Source organism: Oncorhynchus mykiss, chromosome 10 (genome assembly GCF_013265735.2).
Source record: "Oncorhynchus mykiss isolate Arlee chromosome 10, USDA_OmykA_1.1, whole genome shotgun sequence".
Classification (NCBI taxonomy): Eukaryota; Metazoa; Chordata; class Actinopteri; order Salmoniformes; family Salmonidae; genus Oncorhynchus; species Oncorhynchus mykiss.
This window is the reverse complement of record NC_048574.1, coordinates 30,022,292-30,041,120: the sequence shown is the minus strand read 5'-3', so window position 1 is coordinate 30,041,120 and position 18,829 is coordinate 30,022,292. Positions and strand designations below refer to the sequence as shown.

At 40.6% G+C, this 18,829-nt stretch overlaps 1 protein-coding gene across 3 annotated transcripts; it reads left to right on the top strand.

The window, feature by feature from the left end:
• The first annotated feature begins 28 nt into the window (after positions 1-28).
• Positions 29-18,828, top strand: LOC110533626 (P2X purinoceptor 5). 3 transcript variants are annotated; one of them, XM_021618027.2, is made up of 13 exons: positions 29-295; positions 7,994-8,144; positions 9,042-9,113; positions 9,709-9,784; positions 10,092-10,176; positions 10,365-10,445; positions 13,114-13,255; positions 14,120-14,253; positions 14,622-14,715; positions 14,827-14,892; positions 17,014-17,096; positions 17,242-17,433; positions 18,011-18,827. In XM_021618027.2, the coding sequence occupies exons 1-13, from the start codon at positions 159-161 to the stop codon at positions 18,021-18,023; spliced, it is 1,326 nt and encodes a 441-aa protein (XP_021473702.2). In that variant the 5' UTR covers positions 29-158; the 3' UTR covers positions 18,024-18,827. The 3 variants fall into 3 exon arrangements, with proteins under 3 accessions (XP_021473702.2, XP_021473701.2, XP_021473703.2); XM_021618026.2 differs by having other exon boundaries at positions 17,242-18,827; XM_021618028.2 differs by having other exon boundaries at positions 191-302; positions 17,242-18,828.
• Position 18,829: the final 1 nt, after the last annotated feature.

The following is an 18,829-nucleotide window of genomic DNA, read 5'->3' as shown; positions in this document are numbered from 1 at the left end:
AAACCGCGTTCATGGTAGGTTAGCCGAGGCACAAGTCATTGGAATTGCAGCAATTTACTTGGACTAATGAAAGACCATGCAGTTGCCAGTGACACTAACTTCAGTGCTGCCAGTCTCACACTCGCGATCACCAGCTGTCGAACTCTGGGGACAGGAATATGGGCGAATTGACTTGGGGATCATTTTTCCTGGGTTTCCTTAATTTCAAGACAGAAAAATATGTCATCGCCGAAAACAGAAAATTGGGAATCTCATTTAGAGTTTTTCAGATCTGTGTGCTGGCATACGTGATCGGGTGAGGTGTATGTATTTTTTTATTGGATGTTAGCGATGAAGAAATAATCAATACTACAGCATGAATAATGTATTAAAATGACAATAATTATTTCCATACAAAGTCGCAAATAGATTCCATTGTCAATCGTGGGTGTCTGAGTTCGTTCAAGCTGTCATCATGAAACGGGACTAGGGAGTTCGAGTGTTGTTCCCTCATGACTATAATATTGTAACGACCCTGGATTTATAAATGCGGAAATCGACTCTGCCGCTCGAGCATGCTTTTGCGGCACAGTCGATAGCGCGCCAGACTTCGGGCTCGAAGTTCGAGGTTTCGAGACCTGCTCCCTGCTGTTTCATTACAATATTCACGGTTCAAGACTGTGGTAAAGTTGTTTTGATATTCGTCATATATTCGGACCTTCAAACTTCAATAGATAACGAAAGATTTGAGCTACATACCTCCAGTTAGGTACTTTATGATGGGAAAAAAAGGTGTGCAACATTGCACATGTCTTATTTTCAGACTCGAGTTTCATAATCACACATTAATTGTGTAGGTAGCCTGGCGCTCCTTCAATAGAGAACCACAGTATGAGTCATAATACCCATAAAACCTAGCGGTCAAATAAGCAAATGGTTCCAATCGTTTTTCCACCATTCATTTTACCCATCCACCTGGCTACCCCTACCCCGGTCAACAGCACTGCCCCCCCCTACAGCAACTCTCCCAAGCCTTCCCAATTTCTCCTTCTCCCAAATCCAGTCAGCTGATGTTCTGAAAGAGCTGCAAAATCTGGACCCCTACAAATCAGCCGGGCTAGACAATCTGGACCCTTTTTCCTTTTTTAAAATTATCTGCCAAAATTGTTGCCACCCCTATTACTAGCCTGTTCAACCTCTCTTTCGTGTCGTCTGAGATTCCCAAAGATTGGAAAGAAGTTGCGGTCATACCCCTCTTCAAAGGGGGGGACACTCTTGACCCAAACTGCTACAGACCTATATCTATCCTAACCTGCCTTTCTAAGGTCTTCGAAAGCCAAGTCAACAAACAGATTACCGAACATTTCGAATCCCACCATACCTTCTCCGCTCTGCATTCTGGTTTCAGAGCTGGTCATGGGTGCACCTCAGCCACGCTCAAGGTCCTAAACGATATCTTAACCGCCATCGATAAGAAACAATACTGTGCAGCCGTATTCATTGACCTGGCCAAGGTTTTCGACTTTGTCAATCACCACATCCTCATCGGCAGACTCGACAGCCTTGGTTTCTCAAATGATTGCCTCGCCTGGTTCACCAACTACTTCTCTGATAGAGTTCAGTGTGTCAAATCGGAGGGTCTGTTGTCTGGGCCTCTGGCAGTCTCTGTGGGGGTGCTACAGGGTTTAATTATTGGACCGACTCTTTTCTCTGTATACATCAATGATGTCACTCTTGCTGCTGGTGAGTCTCTGATCCACCTCTACGCAGACGACACCATTCTGTATACTTCTGGCCCTTCTTTGGACACTGTGTTAACAACCCTCCAGGCGAGCTTCAATGCCATACAACTCTCCTTGCGTGGCCTCCAATTGCTCTTAAATACAAGTAAAACTAAATGCATGCACTTCAACCGATCGCTGCCTGCACCTGCCCGCCTGTCCAACATCACTACTCTGGACAGCTCTGACTTAGAATATGTGGCCAACAACAAATACCTAGGTGTCTGGTTAGACTGTAAACTCTCCTTCCAGACTCACATCAAACATCTCCAATCCAAAGTTAAATCTAGAATTGGCTTCCTATTTCCCAACAAAGCATCCTTCACTCATGCTGCCAAACATACCCTTGTAAAACTGACCATCCTACTGATCCTCGACTTCGGCGATGTCATTTACAAAATAGCCTCCAATACCCTACTCAATAAATTGCAGTCTATCACAGTGCCATCCGTTTTGTCACCAAAGCCCCATATACTACCCACCACTGCAACCTGTACTCTCTCGTTGGCTGGCCCTCGCTTCATACTCGTCGCCAAACCCACTGGCTCCAGGTCTTCTACAAGACCCTGCTAGGTAAAATCACCCCTTATCTCAGCTCGCTGGTCACCATAGCAGCACCCACCTGTAGCACGCGTTCCAGCAGGTATATCTCTCTGGTCACCCCCAAAAACAATTCTTCCTTTGGCCGCCTCTCCTTCCAGTTCTCTGCTGCCAATGACTGGAACATACTACAAAAATCTCTGAAACTGGAAACACTTATCTCCCTCACTAGCTTTAAGCACCAGCTGTCAGAGCAGCTAACAGATTACTGCACCTGTACATAGCACATCTATAATTTAGCCCAAACAACTACCTCTTTCCTTACTGTATTTATTTATTTATTTAGCTCCTTTGCACCCCATTATTTCTATCTCTACTTTGCACATTCTTCCACTGCAAATCAACCATTCCAGTGTTTTACTTGCTATATTGTATTTACTTCGCCACCATGGCCTTTTTTTTGCCTTTACCTCCCTTATCTCACCTCACTTGCTCACATTGTATATAGACTTATTTTTCTACTGTATTATTGACTGTATGTTTGTTTTACTTCATGTGTAACTCTGTGTTTTTATATGTGTCGAATTGCTTTGCTTTATCTTGGCCAGGTCGCAATTGTAAATGAGAACTTGTTCTCAACTTGCCTACCTGGTTAAATAAAGGTGAAATATATAAATAGGGGATTTTAGAAACACTTAAAATAAGGGTTGTGTTTCGTGTAGGCTTACCCTGGTGTGACATTTTGATAACAGTATAAATCTCCCTAGGACAAGGTGAGATTTATCAATACATTTGCTTGTACTTACCCCCCTGAAATGAAATGCTAATTAGCTGTTAATGTGGCTATCATAAAGAACTACAAATACCATGATGATCTGAATGAGACTGCGGAATTGAGGCAAAGGTAAGAATCTCTGGATTAACGATCTAACGCTAGCAAAATTTAGTAATTAATAAATTGGCAACATTTCAGCTAGAGATGATGTGGAGGAGCTTTCAGGGATTTGTAGTTTTGCATGATGTCCTCTTTGATGATAATTAGCATTTTCGAATCTGAGTGTAAATAGAGCCAAATATATTAATAGAGAGATTTACACAGTTCAAAACATCACACCAGGGTAAGCCTACACGAAACACTGCCCTTATTTTAAGCATTTCTAAAATTCCCTATGGGAAAAAGGAATGGTTGAAAAACAATTGGAATCATTTCCCTGTTTTGACCGCTAGGTTTTATGGGTATTTTAGCAACATTTCTTGTTAGATGTTTTGACTAGAACCCTAAAATTGTATCATATTACTCCAGTGCTAGCCTCTCTACACTGGCTTCCTGTTAAGGCTAATGCTGATTTCAAGGTTTAACTGTTAACCTTCAATGCATTGCATGGACTTACTCCTACTTATCTCTCTGTTTTGGTCCTGCCACACACATAAGCTACACAAGACGCAGGCCTCCTTATTGTCCCAATAATTTCGAAGGAAACAGCTAGAGGCAGGGCTTTCTCTTTTAGAGCTCCTCTATTATGGGATGGTTTGCCAATCCGTGTGAGAGAAGCAGACTCTGTCTCTACCTTTAAGTCTTTACTGAAGACTCATCTCTTCAGTAGGTCTTATGATTGAGGTGAACGGCAAGGCACTGGCAAGAGGAACCACCCTTTCTGTGTCTGTCTGGCCGGGTCCCCACACCCTCCTGGGATTCTCTGCCTCTGACCCTATTACGGAGGCCGAGTCACTGGCCTGCTCGTGCTCTCCCATGCCGTTCCTATGAGGGTGTGTAACAGTACAGCTTCCGTCCCTCTCCTCGCCCCTACCTGGGATCAAACCAGGGACCCTCTGCACACATTAACAGTCACCCTCGAAGCATCGTTACCCATCGCTCCACAAAAGACACGGCCCTTGCAGAGCAAGGGGAACCACCACTTCAAGGTCTCAGAGCGAGTGACATCACCGATCGAAACGATATTAGCGCGCACCACCGCTAACTAGCTAGCCATTTAACATCGGTTACAGGTGCATCCGGTCATTTGTATTTTATTTCACCTTTATTTAACCAGTTGGCCAGTTGAGAACAAGTTCTCATTTACATCTGCGACATGGCCAAGATAAAGCAAAGTACTGCGACAAAAACAACAGAGTTACAAACAAACGTACAGTCAATAACACAAAAGAGAAATATATGTACAGTGTGTACAAATATAGAAGAGTAGGGAGGTAAGGCAATGTATTTTATATTTCACCTTTATTTAACCAGGTAGGCTAGTTGAGAACAAGTTCTCATTTACAACTGCGACCGCAATAAAGCAAAGCAGTTTGATACAGACAACACAGAGTTACACATGGAATAAACAATAAACAAGCCAATGACACAATAAACAAGTCAATGACACAGTAGAAAAGTATATAAAAAAAGTATATATACAGTGTGTGCAAAAGGCATGAGGAGGTAGGCAATAAATAGGCCAGAGGCAAAATAATTAGTTTAGCATTAATGCTGGAGTGATAGATGTGCAGATGATGTGCAAGTAGAGATACATACTGGAGTGCAAAAGAGCAAGAGGATAAGTAACAATATGGGGATGAGGTAGTTGGTGTGCTATTTACAGATTGACTGTGTACAGGTACAGTGATCGGTAAGCTGCTCTGACAGCTAATGCTTAAAGTTAGGGATGGAGATAAGACTCCAGCTTCAATCATTTTTGCAATTTGGAGATGACCAGTGAAATATACCTGCTGGAGCACATGCTATTGGAGGGTGTTGCTATGGTGACCAGTGAGCTGAGATAAGGTGGGGCTTTACCTAGCAAAGACTTATAGATGACCTGGAGCCAGCGTGTTTGACGACAACTATGTAGTGAGGGCCAGCCAACGAGAGCGTACAGGTCAAAACGGATGGCACTGATAGACTACATCCAGTTTGCTGAGTAGAGTGTTGGAGGCTATTTTGTAAATGACATCGCCGAAGTCAAGGATCGGTAGATAGCCAGTTTACGAGGGTATGTTTGGCAACATGAGTGAAGGAGGCTTTGTTGCGAAATAGGAAGCCGATTCTAGATTTGGATTGGAGATGCTTAATGTTTGTCTGGAAGGAGAGTTTACAGTCTAACCAGACACCTAGGTATTTGTAGTTGTCCACATATTCTAAGTCAGTACTGTCCAGAGTAGTGATGCTAGTCGGGGGGTCAGGTGTGGGCAGCAAATCGGTTGAAGGGCATGCGTTTAGTTTTACTAGCATTTATAAGCAATTGGAGGCCACGGAAAGCGTGTTGTATGGCATTGAAGCTCGTTTGGAGGTTTGTTAACACAGTGTCCAAAGAAGGGCCAGATGTATACAGAATGGTGTCGTCTGCGTAGAGGTGGATCAGAGAATAACCAGCAGCAAGAGCGACATCATTGATATATACAAAGAAAGAGTCGGCCCGAGAATTTAACATTTAGTCAGTCACCAATTGTGCAAGTTCTCCCACTTAAAAAGATGAGAGAGGCCTGTAATTTTCATCATAGGTACACTTCAACTATGACAGACAAAATGAGAAAGAAAATCCAGAAAATCACATTGTAGGATTCTTAATGAAATTATTTTCAAATTATGGTGGAAAATAAGTATTTGGTCAATAACAAAAGTTTATCTCAATCCTTTGTTATATACCCTTTGTTGGCAATGACAGAGGTCAAACGTTTTCTGTAAGTCTTCACAAGGTTTTCACACACTGTTGCTGGTATTTTGGCCCATTCCTCCATGCAGATCTCCTCTCGAGCAGTGATGTTTTGGGGCTGTTGCTGGGCAACACAGACTTTCAACTCCCTCCAAAGATTTTCTATGGGGTTGAGATCTGGAGACTGTCTAGGCCACTCCAGGACCTTGAAATGCTTCTTACGAAGCCACTTATCCTCTTGCTCTTTTGCACTCCGTCATTGAAAATAAGAATTTCTTCTTAACTGACTTGCCTAGTAAAATAAAAATTGACAGAGTCAAAGCCTTGGCCAGGTCGATAAAGATGGCTGCACAGTACTTTCTTTTATCGATGGCGGTTATGATATCGTTTAGGATCTTAAGCGTGGCTGAGCTGCACCCATGACCAGCTCAGAAACCAGATTGCATAGTGGAGAAGGTACGGTGGGATTCGAAATGGTTGTTGATCTGTTTGTTAACTTGGCTTTCGAAGATTTTAGAAAGGCAGGGCAGGATGGATGTACAGTGCCTTGCGAAAGTATTCACCCCCCTTGAACTTTGCGACCTTTTGCCACATTTCAGGCTTCATGAATAATTTTGCACGCCCAATTTTTCAGTTTTTGATTTGTTAAAAAAGTTTGAAATATCCAATAAATGTCGTTCCACTTCATGATCGTGTCCCACTTGTTGTTGATTCTTCACAAAAAAATACAGTTTTATATCTTTATGTTTGAAGCCTGAAATGTGGCAAAAGGTCGCAAAGTTCAAGGGGGCCGAATACTTTCGCAAGGCACTGTATATTAAATCATGTATTTTATAGGAAAACCCAAGTGTGTGCAACTTGCCTCTCTATATAAAGATTAATGGACAGTTGAAATGAGGTTGCTAAGTCACCTGGTTAAAGAGATATTGAATTTTTACATTTTCAAATATTGATTATAAAATTGTGTAAACACTTTATAGGAAAACCAAATGGTGTTTAATGTGTTTCCCTATGATGTGAACAATACAAAGTTGGTTTAAGGTGCTTAGGTCATGTGACCAAGGAGATATTGAATTTCTAAGTAAAAAAAGATTAGAAAGAATAAATTACGGTAAAATAACTTTTTTTAAACTTCAGAAAACCAAAGGGTGTGATGTGTGTCCCTACGCTGTGGTAGGGACAACATTCCAAAGTTGATTTGAGGTGTCTTGGTCACATGGTCAAGGAGCTATTGAATTTTAAGTGATTTTTTTGAAAATGTATGAATCATTGACTAGGTATCCCCCTTTCCTTTCATTGTATGAGAAAACTAAAGGGATCATGCATTTTGTTTGACAGTTCCTAACTATTTGCATTGCCACAGCACCAGGCTCCCTACACTGTTGCCATGTGATTATGAAACACGGGTTGGAATCTGGAAAATAAGACGTGCAATTTTGTACACCTTTTTTCCTTCATAAATAACCCAACCTGAGGTACTGTATGTAGCTCAAATCATTTGGGAGCTATTGAAGCTTTTAGGTCCTAATGTCTGGTGAATATCGAATCTCAAACCAGCTTTACCAAGGTACCCTCAGATCACTATCTTGATGCGCTATGAGAGTATACAGACAATATACTTTTTAAAATATATTTTTGCAATAATAATTCCAGAGACCTAGAATTCCAGAAGGATTATATTTCTCCCCTTCACGAGGCTACCGTCATTAACTTTTAACATCATGTACCCATCCACCCATTTCACAGAGACAAATCATTCCTCCACAAAATGAAAGTATCCTTTCATGACTGCCTCCTCTCCCTCATCTCATTACCATGTATTACAGTATTCTATAACAGTGTTATAGAATGCATTTGACATTTGTGTCTTATGAACACTCTGCACTCAGCACATGAAGGATCCAAGTTTGTTCAAATAACCATCCATGTTAATTTTATACGTGACTGACAACTACTCTATTTTCATATGTGACCGAGAGTTAAAATGAATGAATTTACAGAAAATAATCAATCAATCAATAATCAGTGTGTTTAAATTCTCAGGTGGGTTTTAGTGTTTAAGAAGGGGTACCAATCGAGGGAGGAGACCGTCCAGAGCTCTGTCATCACCAAGCTGAAAGGAGTGGTCATGACCAACAACACGGAAACTGGACTTCGCCTGTGGGGGCCTGAGGATTATGTCATACCTCCAACGGTGAGATTCAGGGACTTTTTGGGAGGTTTTAGGTAAACAGGTAGAGCCGACACACAGTACACAGCCTACTGCTAAATTATTCATTCAAGTCTTAATTGAGTTGAAGCCGAAGCTCAGTCAGTGATATAGCATGTCATTGATATTGTATGTTTTCAAGTACAATGAGTAACATTTTTATGAGGTATCTCCATTAACTCACTCATCAGTTTTCAATCACACCCAACTGAATTTTAAAGTAACACGCCACCACATGCAGCTTTACATCACATCCACAGAGACAGTATATCTGGCTATAGCATGAGAGAAGTGCACTTTATGAAACATTGGCATAAGCATCTTTGTCAGCTATTTTGAACATCCATTTGGTACTGTTTTAGCACATGAGAAGTTGACACGTGTTTAGAGTGCTCTTCAACTCTTCTTTAAATCATGTTTATCTTGTATGGTCATGGAAATGTCATTGGACGTTATACTGTACAGGCTGTAGAGCAACAGGACAATCGTTATATGCATTTTAGCTATGAGTCTGTTTCCTCAATAGACACTCCATTTCATCTGTCTTGTTAAATAAAAGATAGGGAGTTGATTCTCAACTCTAATCAGTATAATTCACTTAACCTTTAGCGACTCAATGATAAACAGATTCAATAGAAAAGCCTGCTCTTGTCCACATGGTGAGCCCAGTCAGCCACCACTGGATCTCCTTCATTTTGTATTTTGTAAAACTATATTAATATGTGGTGAGAAACTGTGCTATTTATATTTAAGCTTATTAAAGGTTTTGACTAAAGAATATGTATTTAGGGACTTAATTTTGTATAGTCAACACACAGTCCATCAGTCCCCTGACTAACCTGATTGAGGAAAGTATAGTTTTAGCTTGTTGTTGTTTTTCAGGGTGAACAGGTTTTCTTCATTGTTACAAATTACATCGAGACCCCGCATCAGAGCCTTGGGTTCTGTGCTGAGGTGAGTGAAAATCAATTTCGTACTACAATAATCTAGACAAAGTCTTGTTTATGGAATTTATTTTCAAATATCCCCCTGAGATAGAGATTGGATGACTGTGCAGCTGAGATAGCAATACTTTAATGATCCAATCAAACAAGGATATTAAACTCCACTAAGTCAGCAAAGTAAGCAGAAAAAAACGGCTCGTAATTTGAGGCGGATGTCAGAATCCAAACTGCATAGAGCTTTATTTGTAATGCCTCAGGCCCAACAGTTCTTTCCTCAGAGAAAGATGGCTTGACCTTGCCATTGTCTTCCAATAATTGCTTATTTGATGTTAAAGTACGCTTTCAGTGCTACCATGATAAGTTATGAATGATTGATTCATTATATTTAATGACGATAAAAACTTCATAGTATGAAGGGTTCAGTGTCTAAATGTTCACTGGTCCAATAACATTGTGTTTTCCTAAATTGCTTTAGCATTCAAATGGTGCTCCCCACTGTGGTCACCATGCTATTGTATGTTGTCATCATCTCTAGGCTCTTCAATACACTGCTTTGAATACAGGCTGGCATTTTTAACTGCAGCAACGTGTCCTATGTTCTCCAGAGCCCTAAGGTGCCAGATGGCCAATGTGTAAACAATGAGGATTGTGCTGAGGGTGAGGCGGTAGTTGCTGGCAATGGTAAGGACTAATATGGTTAACTGGGGCAGTCTTTATCTAATTTCTATTTACATTTACAATATTAACATTTATTTACAGATTAGCACTGGCTTAGATGCACATGTATACCGCTAATGTGTAGAAAGCTTATGAGAATCACCAGCGTTGGAATTGGACAAATGTCTCTCTAGGAAATTCCTTAGAAAAATATTGCATGCCAAAATTATTCAACGTTGGTAACTCCTACGCATTACCCTTCACCCTAATTTCCCCCAAGATTATTATGTCTTTCCAGGATGTTGACAGAGATCTTTACCTTCCCCTGCAGGGGTGAAGACCGGCCTGTGTTTAAACTCTACAGGGACCTGTGAGATACATGGCTGGTGTCCTGTTGAGACGGGACGTAAACCCTTGTGAGAATTCATCCTCTTTTGCTGTGAAAATAATGAAATTGTCACTTTTGCATTGAGTCTCAGTATAAATGTACCCACTACATAAACTATGTTATGTACTTCAGTATTCTGAAGTACCTTGTCCTGATCATCTATTTTCCATTATGTAGAAGTCACTGTGATTTAACACTTTCCCCCTTACTTTCCAGGGAGGCCTTATTAAGCAAGGCAGAAATCTTCACAATTTACATCAAGAACTCTGTCAGGTTTCCGAAGTTTGAATTCTCCAAGTAAGTGAAGTGGGGCTTGTTCATGCAGACTTCATGGTAGTAGAGGCTATCTGTCTCTAGGGAAACAGTCAGTGTCAGTGACATAGATCATTAAGTATGTGTAAGTAGGGCAGTGGGGGATACATGTCCTAGAACTGCTTTGGATAGCTATGATGGTGCACAGTCCCTTCTATTTATATACACCCATAGCCATATCGCCCAGGGCCCAGTGAATGTGTGTGTGTGTGTGTGTGTCTGTGCACGTGCATACTGGGTGCGTGTGTGTATGTGTGTGTTCAGTGAGACAGTGGAGCGGTCATCTGAGACGTCCTTGACAGCAGAGCAGGCCCAGTCCAGGACAGGTGTCAGAACAGATCTGATTGGCTCACTGTTCTCTCATGTCAGTAAGTAAGGCTGTTGTTGTAGAAGGGTTCATCAGCCAGAACATCGGTGTTGTCTTTTCAAGCCTAATCGGAAAGCACAGAGACATCAGACCTCTGCCAATTCATGATTCATAATTTCAGTTGTAGATCTTTTGATTAGGGGAGAGTGTTTCTAGGAAACCATACATAAAATGAACCAAATATTTAAGAAGAGGTCCTCATTTCATTGAGTCTGTGAAGGATTGAAACCACATGGAAAAAGTGGTAAGCAAGTTAGGTCTAAAAAATGAATGTATTGTGTTGGAGGTTTCAGGTTTCTAACCAAAGCAGATAGTTTTGTACATCAGTTGGGGCCTCTTATAAGCTACAATATGAGGTCCTAAACCTAGCATGAAAGTGCATCCTTGAAGCTGTGTGGGCAAATATGGTCAAAATGTTTGCCTTTGGGTGAAGTTGATGTTAACATTTTGTCAATTTTATGCATAGTATTTTTGCAATGTGTCATGCATATGAACTCAAGATTTGTATTGTTACAGAGCTGACATCATCATCCCCGTATATACAAACATAACAAACAACCGTGAGGTTCTTGAGAGTGCAGCCAAGGAAGTCAGAGAAGGGAAGTCCATTTGAGCAGCAGTAAGGGCTGAGAAAATGTACTGAATGACACTGAAGAGGAACATTGACAAAAAATAAAATGAACATGAACCTGTGTGAAAGAGAGGCTATGTTAGAGTAGCAGAGGTACACACTGTCTTATCTGATGACAATGGAGTCTGAGCTTGCTAAACATATCAAGAATCTCGTGGACCAGTTTCATGGGCTTAGTATCCTCAAATGCATAAAACGTTCCTATGAATTGGCACATCGAAACATCATCCCTGGCCCAGACCTCTGGTCCAGAAATGGAAGAGTAAGTGATATTAAACAGAGATATCTACATTGAGTATACCAAACATTAGGAACCCCGCTCCCAGAACAGCCTCAATTTGTTGGGGCATGGACTCTACAAGTTGTCGAAAGCGTTCCACAGGGATGCTGGCCCATGTTGACTCCAATGCTTCCCACAGTTTTGTGTCAAGTTGGCTGGATGTCCTTTGGGTGGGGGACCATTCTTCATACACACCGGAAACTGTTGAGCGTGAAAAACCCAGCAGCGTTGCATTTCTTGACACAAACCAGTGCGCGCTGTCACCTACTACCATACCCTGTTCAAAGGCACTTAAATATTTTTGCTTGCCCATTCCCCCTCTGAATGGCACACATACACAATCCATGTCTCTGTTGTCTCAAGGCTTAAAAATCCTTCTTTAACCTGTCTCCTCCCTTTCTTCACTGATTTGAAGTAGATTTAACAAGTGACATCAATAAGGGATCATAGCTTTCATCTGGATTCACTTGGTCAGTCTATGTTATGGACAGATGTTTTGTATACTCAGTGTATAGCTGAACTTAGGCATACATTGAAGATGTACAATTATACCACACTCCCATTCCATTAATTCAACTTTGACCTACCATCACCCGCTACTGGCACAGGACACCAGCACCCACTTACCCCAAAGTGGCTCAACTTACGCTGTCCCTATGCTCAATTTACCCCATACCCAGGGTAAGTTGTGCCAAGAGACCACTTGTTTTGTACAAACTATATTTTCAAAACTGTTATGTTTACAATAATTCAGATTATATCCAGGGATACACAATTTCCTGAAATAAATGTACATATATTTGTTAGAAAGAATACTCTATTTCCCTTGACGTAGTGATACTGAATGTAAACGAATGTCTCAACATACCCCACTCTCCCCTACATTGTGCATATGGAATGGAAAGTGTATAAACTATGAAGTGCTTGAACTATGAAGTTACTTCATATATTTTTTACCTTTATTTAACTAGGCAAGTCAGTTAAGAACAAATTCTTATTTTCAATGACGGCCTAGGAACAGTGGGTTAACTACCTTGTTCAGGGTCAGAACAACAGATTTGAAGTTACTGAATGAGCAACATGACTAAAATGAACAGTTTAGTAGATGTGCAGCTTGAAATAGCATAATATATTTGCAGTGCCATATGAGCTATTTAAGAAATTATAGATGATATATGTAACTCTGTGCTATTCCTTATCTAAGGGTTAAAGAGAAAAGCGTGTCATTTCAATCTGATAAGATAACTTAATTGTTCATTCTTACTGGTTTAGGCCTATGACCTTTTTTAGATTTAGCCAAGGAAAGTATGATACTGGACTACTAATCATATATTTAAAAAAAATGACATGTATTTTCTGTCTCCTTTTCCCGCAGGTCAAATGTCCTGGACACCGGTAATGACTCCTATCTAAAGAGATGTTCCTATGACAACGACATACATCCCTACTGCCCCATCTTCCGTCTGGGAGACCTAGTCAGCAGGACTGGACATGATTTTCAGGACATGGCTGTAGTGGTACATAAATGTATTTTTTTCTGAATCTTTCAATTGATCCTTTATTTAACCAAGTTGTCCCATTGAGATCAGGAGACAGCTTTCCCTGGCAGAGAGAGACCTGGCATAGAGGGTTGGGTTTATTGTTAAACACTGAGTCCACTAAATCCAAATTAGGCTTTTCAGGCTTTCATCATTCTATCCAAGCAGTGTGGGAGTGGTGTAATTCTCTTTTCCTCCAGTCCATATGATAATGATGCTTGCTCTCAGGCAGTTAGGTAATTACCATAATTTTGATTACATTTAATTGGACATTTGCCATGTAGGATGCAGTCATTAGGCCTGACATTTAAATGAATAACAATGATGGTTGCATATTTACAACAACAATATGAAACATAGCAGTTGCTAGATCTGTATTAAGCGACTTGTCACAGAGCCCTGCATAAAGTGCTTTCACCTCAACTTCCTAGTAAGCTCAGGGTAGACATTTACAAGTAAACACTAACTTTTGTTGTTAATATAGCCGAACACCCAGCATAGAACAAGACAATGGGTTAACCAGAGCCATTCTTACCATATATGGCGAAGATGATCAGCAGTGTAGTAGCTACTGTGTTATCATTAGAGTTGCCAGTTTTAATGTTGTGAAGTACAGTATGTTTATGTTCCTAGTTGTTAATGTTTAACGAGGAGTTGATGTAAATGTGACCACAGTTCATAGTCAAGGTTAAGAAAGTACATCTTGAATAGCAGGGCAATAGAGTTCTTCTCCATATTTAGAGCAACGTCAAGCACAGGTGTTTATTCATAAATAGTGTAATCTTTCTCTCTCCCTCTCCCTCTCTCTCTCTCCCTCTCTCTCTCTCACTCTCCGTCTCTCAGGGTGGGTCAATTGGAATTCTGATTGAGTGGAACTGTGATTTGGATAAGGACTACTCACAGTGTAACCCAGAGTACAGCTTTACTCGTTTGGATATGAACCTAAACAGCTCTGTCACATCAGGCTACAACTTCAGGTACATCTTGACATGCATTAAAGTAATGTTCCCAAACTTTTGTATAATTTCAGCTAGTAGTTTTGAAAGTGGTGCTCATGAGCCGAAACTGATCCCCATTTTTTGTTGGTGTTGCAATTCGCATGATATTTTATGAATCCAATTTTACCACAGGTTTCAAATTTGTTGTGCTTAAGATCCCTGTACTGCATCTTAAGCACATTTTAGTTCATGCAGACATAATAATCCATGCACTAATTCTGAAAAGTTATTAGCTTGAGCTAATCAAGCTTGAGCTCTCTCCAAGTACTGTATTTAATGTCAGATCTATCTCTACCAAGCAGTTGTTGACATTTCTGTTCCAAACAGCTGATTTGTTTGTTTTCCAGATATGCCCGTTATTACAAAGATGAAGCTGGAGAGAGCTATCGGACTTTGTATAAAGTCTATGGGATTCGCTTTGATATCATGGTGAATGGACGGGTATGACAGTGATTCTAGCTACACTTACTTGTCTAATTGAATGGGTTGGTAGTAGTAATATTATAGTCTGTGTCAGATCAAATGTTCTTTGTTCTTTATTGTGTTCTTCAGGCTGGAAAATTCAATATCATTCCCACAGTAATAGCTATTGGGTCTGGGCTCGCTATTATGGGCATGGTAAGTAATTTAATAGATTTGTGTTTTAATTTGTTTCCAATACACATGCTTGTCTATTTCCTCCCCCCAAAAAATATTTCTCTGTAATTCTGTTTCATGCAGCATGCCCAGGTTGGATGCTATCAAATGCTTTGAAATGCAATGCATTCGGGAAGAATTCAGACCTCTTGACTTTTTCCACATTTTGTTATGTAACAGCCTTATTCTAAAATAGATTATTTTTAAAAAATCCATCATCAAGCCACACACAATACCCCATGAAGACAAAGCAAAAATAGGTTTTTAGAGTTTTTTGCAAATGTATTAAAAATGTAAAACTGATATCACATTTACATAAGTATTCAGACCCTTTACTCAGTACTTTGTTGAAGCACCTTTGTCAGTGATTACAGTCTCGAGTCTCGTTTCTCCCATTCTTCTCTGCAGATCCTCTCTAGCTCTGTAAGGTTGGATGGGGAGCATCGCTGCACAGCTATTTTCAGGTCTCTCCAGATATGTTCAATCAAATTCAAGTCCGGGCTCTGGCTGGGCCCCTCAAAGACATTCAGAGACTTGTCCCAAAGCCACTCCTGTGTTGTCTTGGCTGTGTGCTTGTGGTCGTTGTCCTTTTGGAAGGCGAACCTTCGCCCCAGTATGAGGTCCTGGGCTCTCTGGAGAAGGTTTTCATCAAGGATATAGCTGTACTTTGCCCCGTTCATCTTTCCCTTGAATCCTGACTAGTCTCCCAGTCCCTGCTGCTGAACAACATCCCCACAGCATGATGCTGCATTCTTCACCGTAGGGATGGTGCCAGGTTTCCTCCAGATGTGACGCTTGGCATTCAGGCCAAAAAGTTCAATCTTGGTTTCATCAGACCAAAGCATCTTGCTTCTCATGGTCTGAGAGTCCTTTAGATGCCTTTTGGCAAACTCCAAGTGGGCTGTCATATGCCTTTTACTGAAGAGGGGCTTCCATCTGGCCACTCTACCATAAAGGCATGATTGGTGGAGTGCTGCAGAGATGTTTGTCCTTCTGGAAGGTTCTCCCATCTCCACAGAGGAACTCTGGAGCTCTTTCAGAGTGACCATCGGGTTCTTGGTGACTTCCATGACCAAGGACCTTCTCCCTTGATTGCTCAGTTTGGCTGGGTGGCCAACTCTCGGAAAAGTCTTGGTGGATCCAAACTTCTTCCAATTAAGAATGATGGAGGCCACTGCAGAAATGTTTTGGTACCCTTCCCCAGATCTGTGCCTCAGCACAAACCTGTCTCGGAGCTCTACAGACATTTCCTTCGACCTCGTGGCTTGGTTTTTGCTCTGACATGCACTGTCAACTGTGGAACCTTTATATAGACAGGTGTGTGGCTTTCCAAATAATGTCAAATCAATTAAATTTACCACAGGTGGACTCCAATCAAGTTGTAGAAACATCTCAAGGATTATCCATGGAAACAAGATACACCTTAGGTCAATTTCAAGTCTCATAGCCAAGGGTCTGAATAGTTATGTAAATAAGGTATTTCTGTTTTTTATTTGTAATAAATTTGCAAACATTTCTAAAAACCTGTTTTCACTTTGTCGTTATGGGGTACTGTGTGTAGATTGATGAGGATTTGTATTTAATTTCATCCATTTTATAGTAAGGCTGTAATGTAACAAAATATGTAAAAAGTCAAGGGGTCTGAATACTTACTGAATGCACTGTATCACCACAAGAGGGCGATACCCTATCGTTTTTCATACAATATACTAATCTTCTTCATTCCAAATCGATCCCTATCCCCTTGTTTGTAGATCTGAAACATTTGTGTAGGTCTAAGCAATATCGCTACATTTTCTTTTCACTGTCTAAACCTATCATATCTACAGGAGTACCTTGGGTGTATAGGGGTCAATTTGGCATTCAGAAGCCCTCTGCCCCCTGGCAAAATGTTTTAGTGCCCTATTTCAGTCTTATTTATCTGAGGAGACAGCTCTTTGAAGTCTGCTGTACACATCCACAGGACAGTTAGTGTTTTTTTTTGTTTTTTTTACTATGGCCTGTGAAGTTGCCTGAAGCTTTATTGGGGGTGTTAGCCTTATTTCTATCATGATTAATGTGACTCTATTGTATGTCTTGACTTGAACCTTACCTTTGTTTCAGGGAAAATTTGCATGTGATATGATATTTGTCTACATGTTGAGCACGAGTTCCTTCTACCGAGACAGGAAATTTGAGATTCTCAAGTAAGACACTATGACATGGTATTACTACTAACTACAGAATTTACACTTTGTTTATTCAGTAAAGTAAATCATTTCAGTCCTGGATTGTTTGCCTTGCTACTTCTTTCTGTCTTTCAGTAAAACAAATAAAATATCCCTTTAACAGGAAAGAACGGATCAAGAAGCACAAAGAGATTGCGAAGACATTGGTGAACCGAGACACAAGAAAACACAGGAAACATGCTGGGGAACAACACAAGCTTACCACACTCTCTCCAAAAAATGAGGAGAAACAGGACCCTAAAACCGGAGAGAAAAATGAAGTTCACATTCTCTCTCCACGAACTGTGGGGCAACGGTATAATACTCACCCTCCACGACACTGACCGATTAATTCAGAGTGAGACACCAGACTAGAAGCTGCACGTAGGACAACTTACTGTTGAGATAGCATAGTAGAATACACAACTTTGTGTACACAACCAATTAACTTTGATTTTACGTGCAATTAAAAAAATTGGTAGTGCATCAGCAGTTCTTCTATAATGTCAGTCACTGACAGTAACTCTATTAGCCCATGTCAGCTAACATTTTATAAGATTGCTAGGTAAGTTAATCTAGTCAGCTATCTAAACAAGAATTTGTTCTTAACTGATTTTCCTAGTTAAATAAATAAAATAAACCTTCAAGGCTGAATTACCTGCTGGGCTCGAAGGGAACGTGCCCATGGGCCCTGACCTCCAGGGGCCCTTTACCTCCAGAAGGCCCCCATTGATTTTGTTTATACACCCAGATATCATATTAACATGGCATTTGTCAAGGCAAAATGTGTAGAACTGCAGGAAATGTTATTTTAAAAAATTCCCGCTTAGGGCTCCCAAAAGGCAAGAGGTGGCTCTGTGAGACACATTTTTATTTATCCTTTATTAACACAGGTTGTCCCATTGAGGTCAGAAGACCTGTTTTTCAAGAGAGACCCGAAACAAAGAAGTTCTGCTATTGTCAAGATGTCTAAACTGGGTCCTGTAGCAGGTGGAAAGTAAAACGATGGTGGGTGAGATCCCAATGCCCACCCTCCTTCTCCTCTTCCAGCAGAGGTTACTGGTGCTGATAAATGGCTCTGGTTTTCCTGTCTCTCAGGAGTGATGCATGTCCTGATTGGACATGATGACTGATGGGGTGGAAAATAGAAACGCTCTCCTCTCCTTACACTTTTAGTGCTGCAATGATAATGCACACTCCAAGAAGCGAGATATTTATCAAAGAGAAAAAGCACTATTCTGTTTCTGACGTCTTATTTACTTGTTCCAAGATCGAATCATAATGCATCTGTTGATGGGTCAATTAGGCCATGCAATCAAACCATTGCAGAGTATTCAACTAGGTTATTATGCTGGCAGCGGTGTTCCTCCAAACCTTGACAGACCGCTTGTAGTAGAATGAAATCCTTGAGTCATATGATGGAATACATCGTGAGAGAACGGTTGCTTTTTAACACAATTGAAAAATACACCGGGTGTAAGGTTGTCTATCATAAATACTTCTCATTTGTGATTGCTTGTAACTTCTGCCTTGTCCTGTTCAATATGTCTGTAAATACAAAGCCAGAACTAGAGTATGGGGCAAGTTGTTGAATGTATTTCATTTAAATGCAAAATATTGTATGATACTGCATTTTTAGGGCGAATGGCCATTGTTAGAACAATCATATCAGTTTTCTGCCAAATCTTATGATCAATAAATTATACAAACAG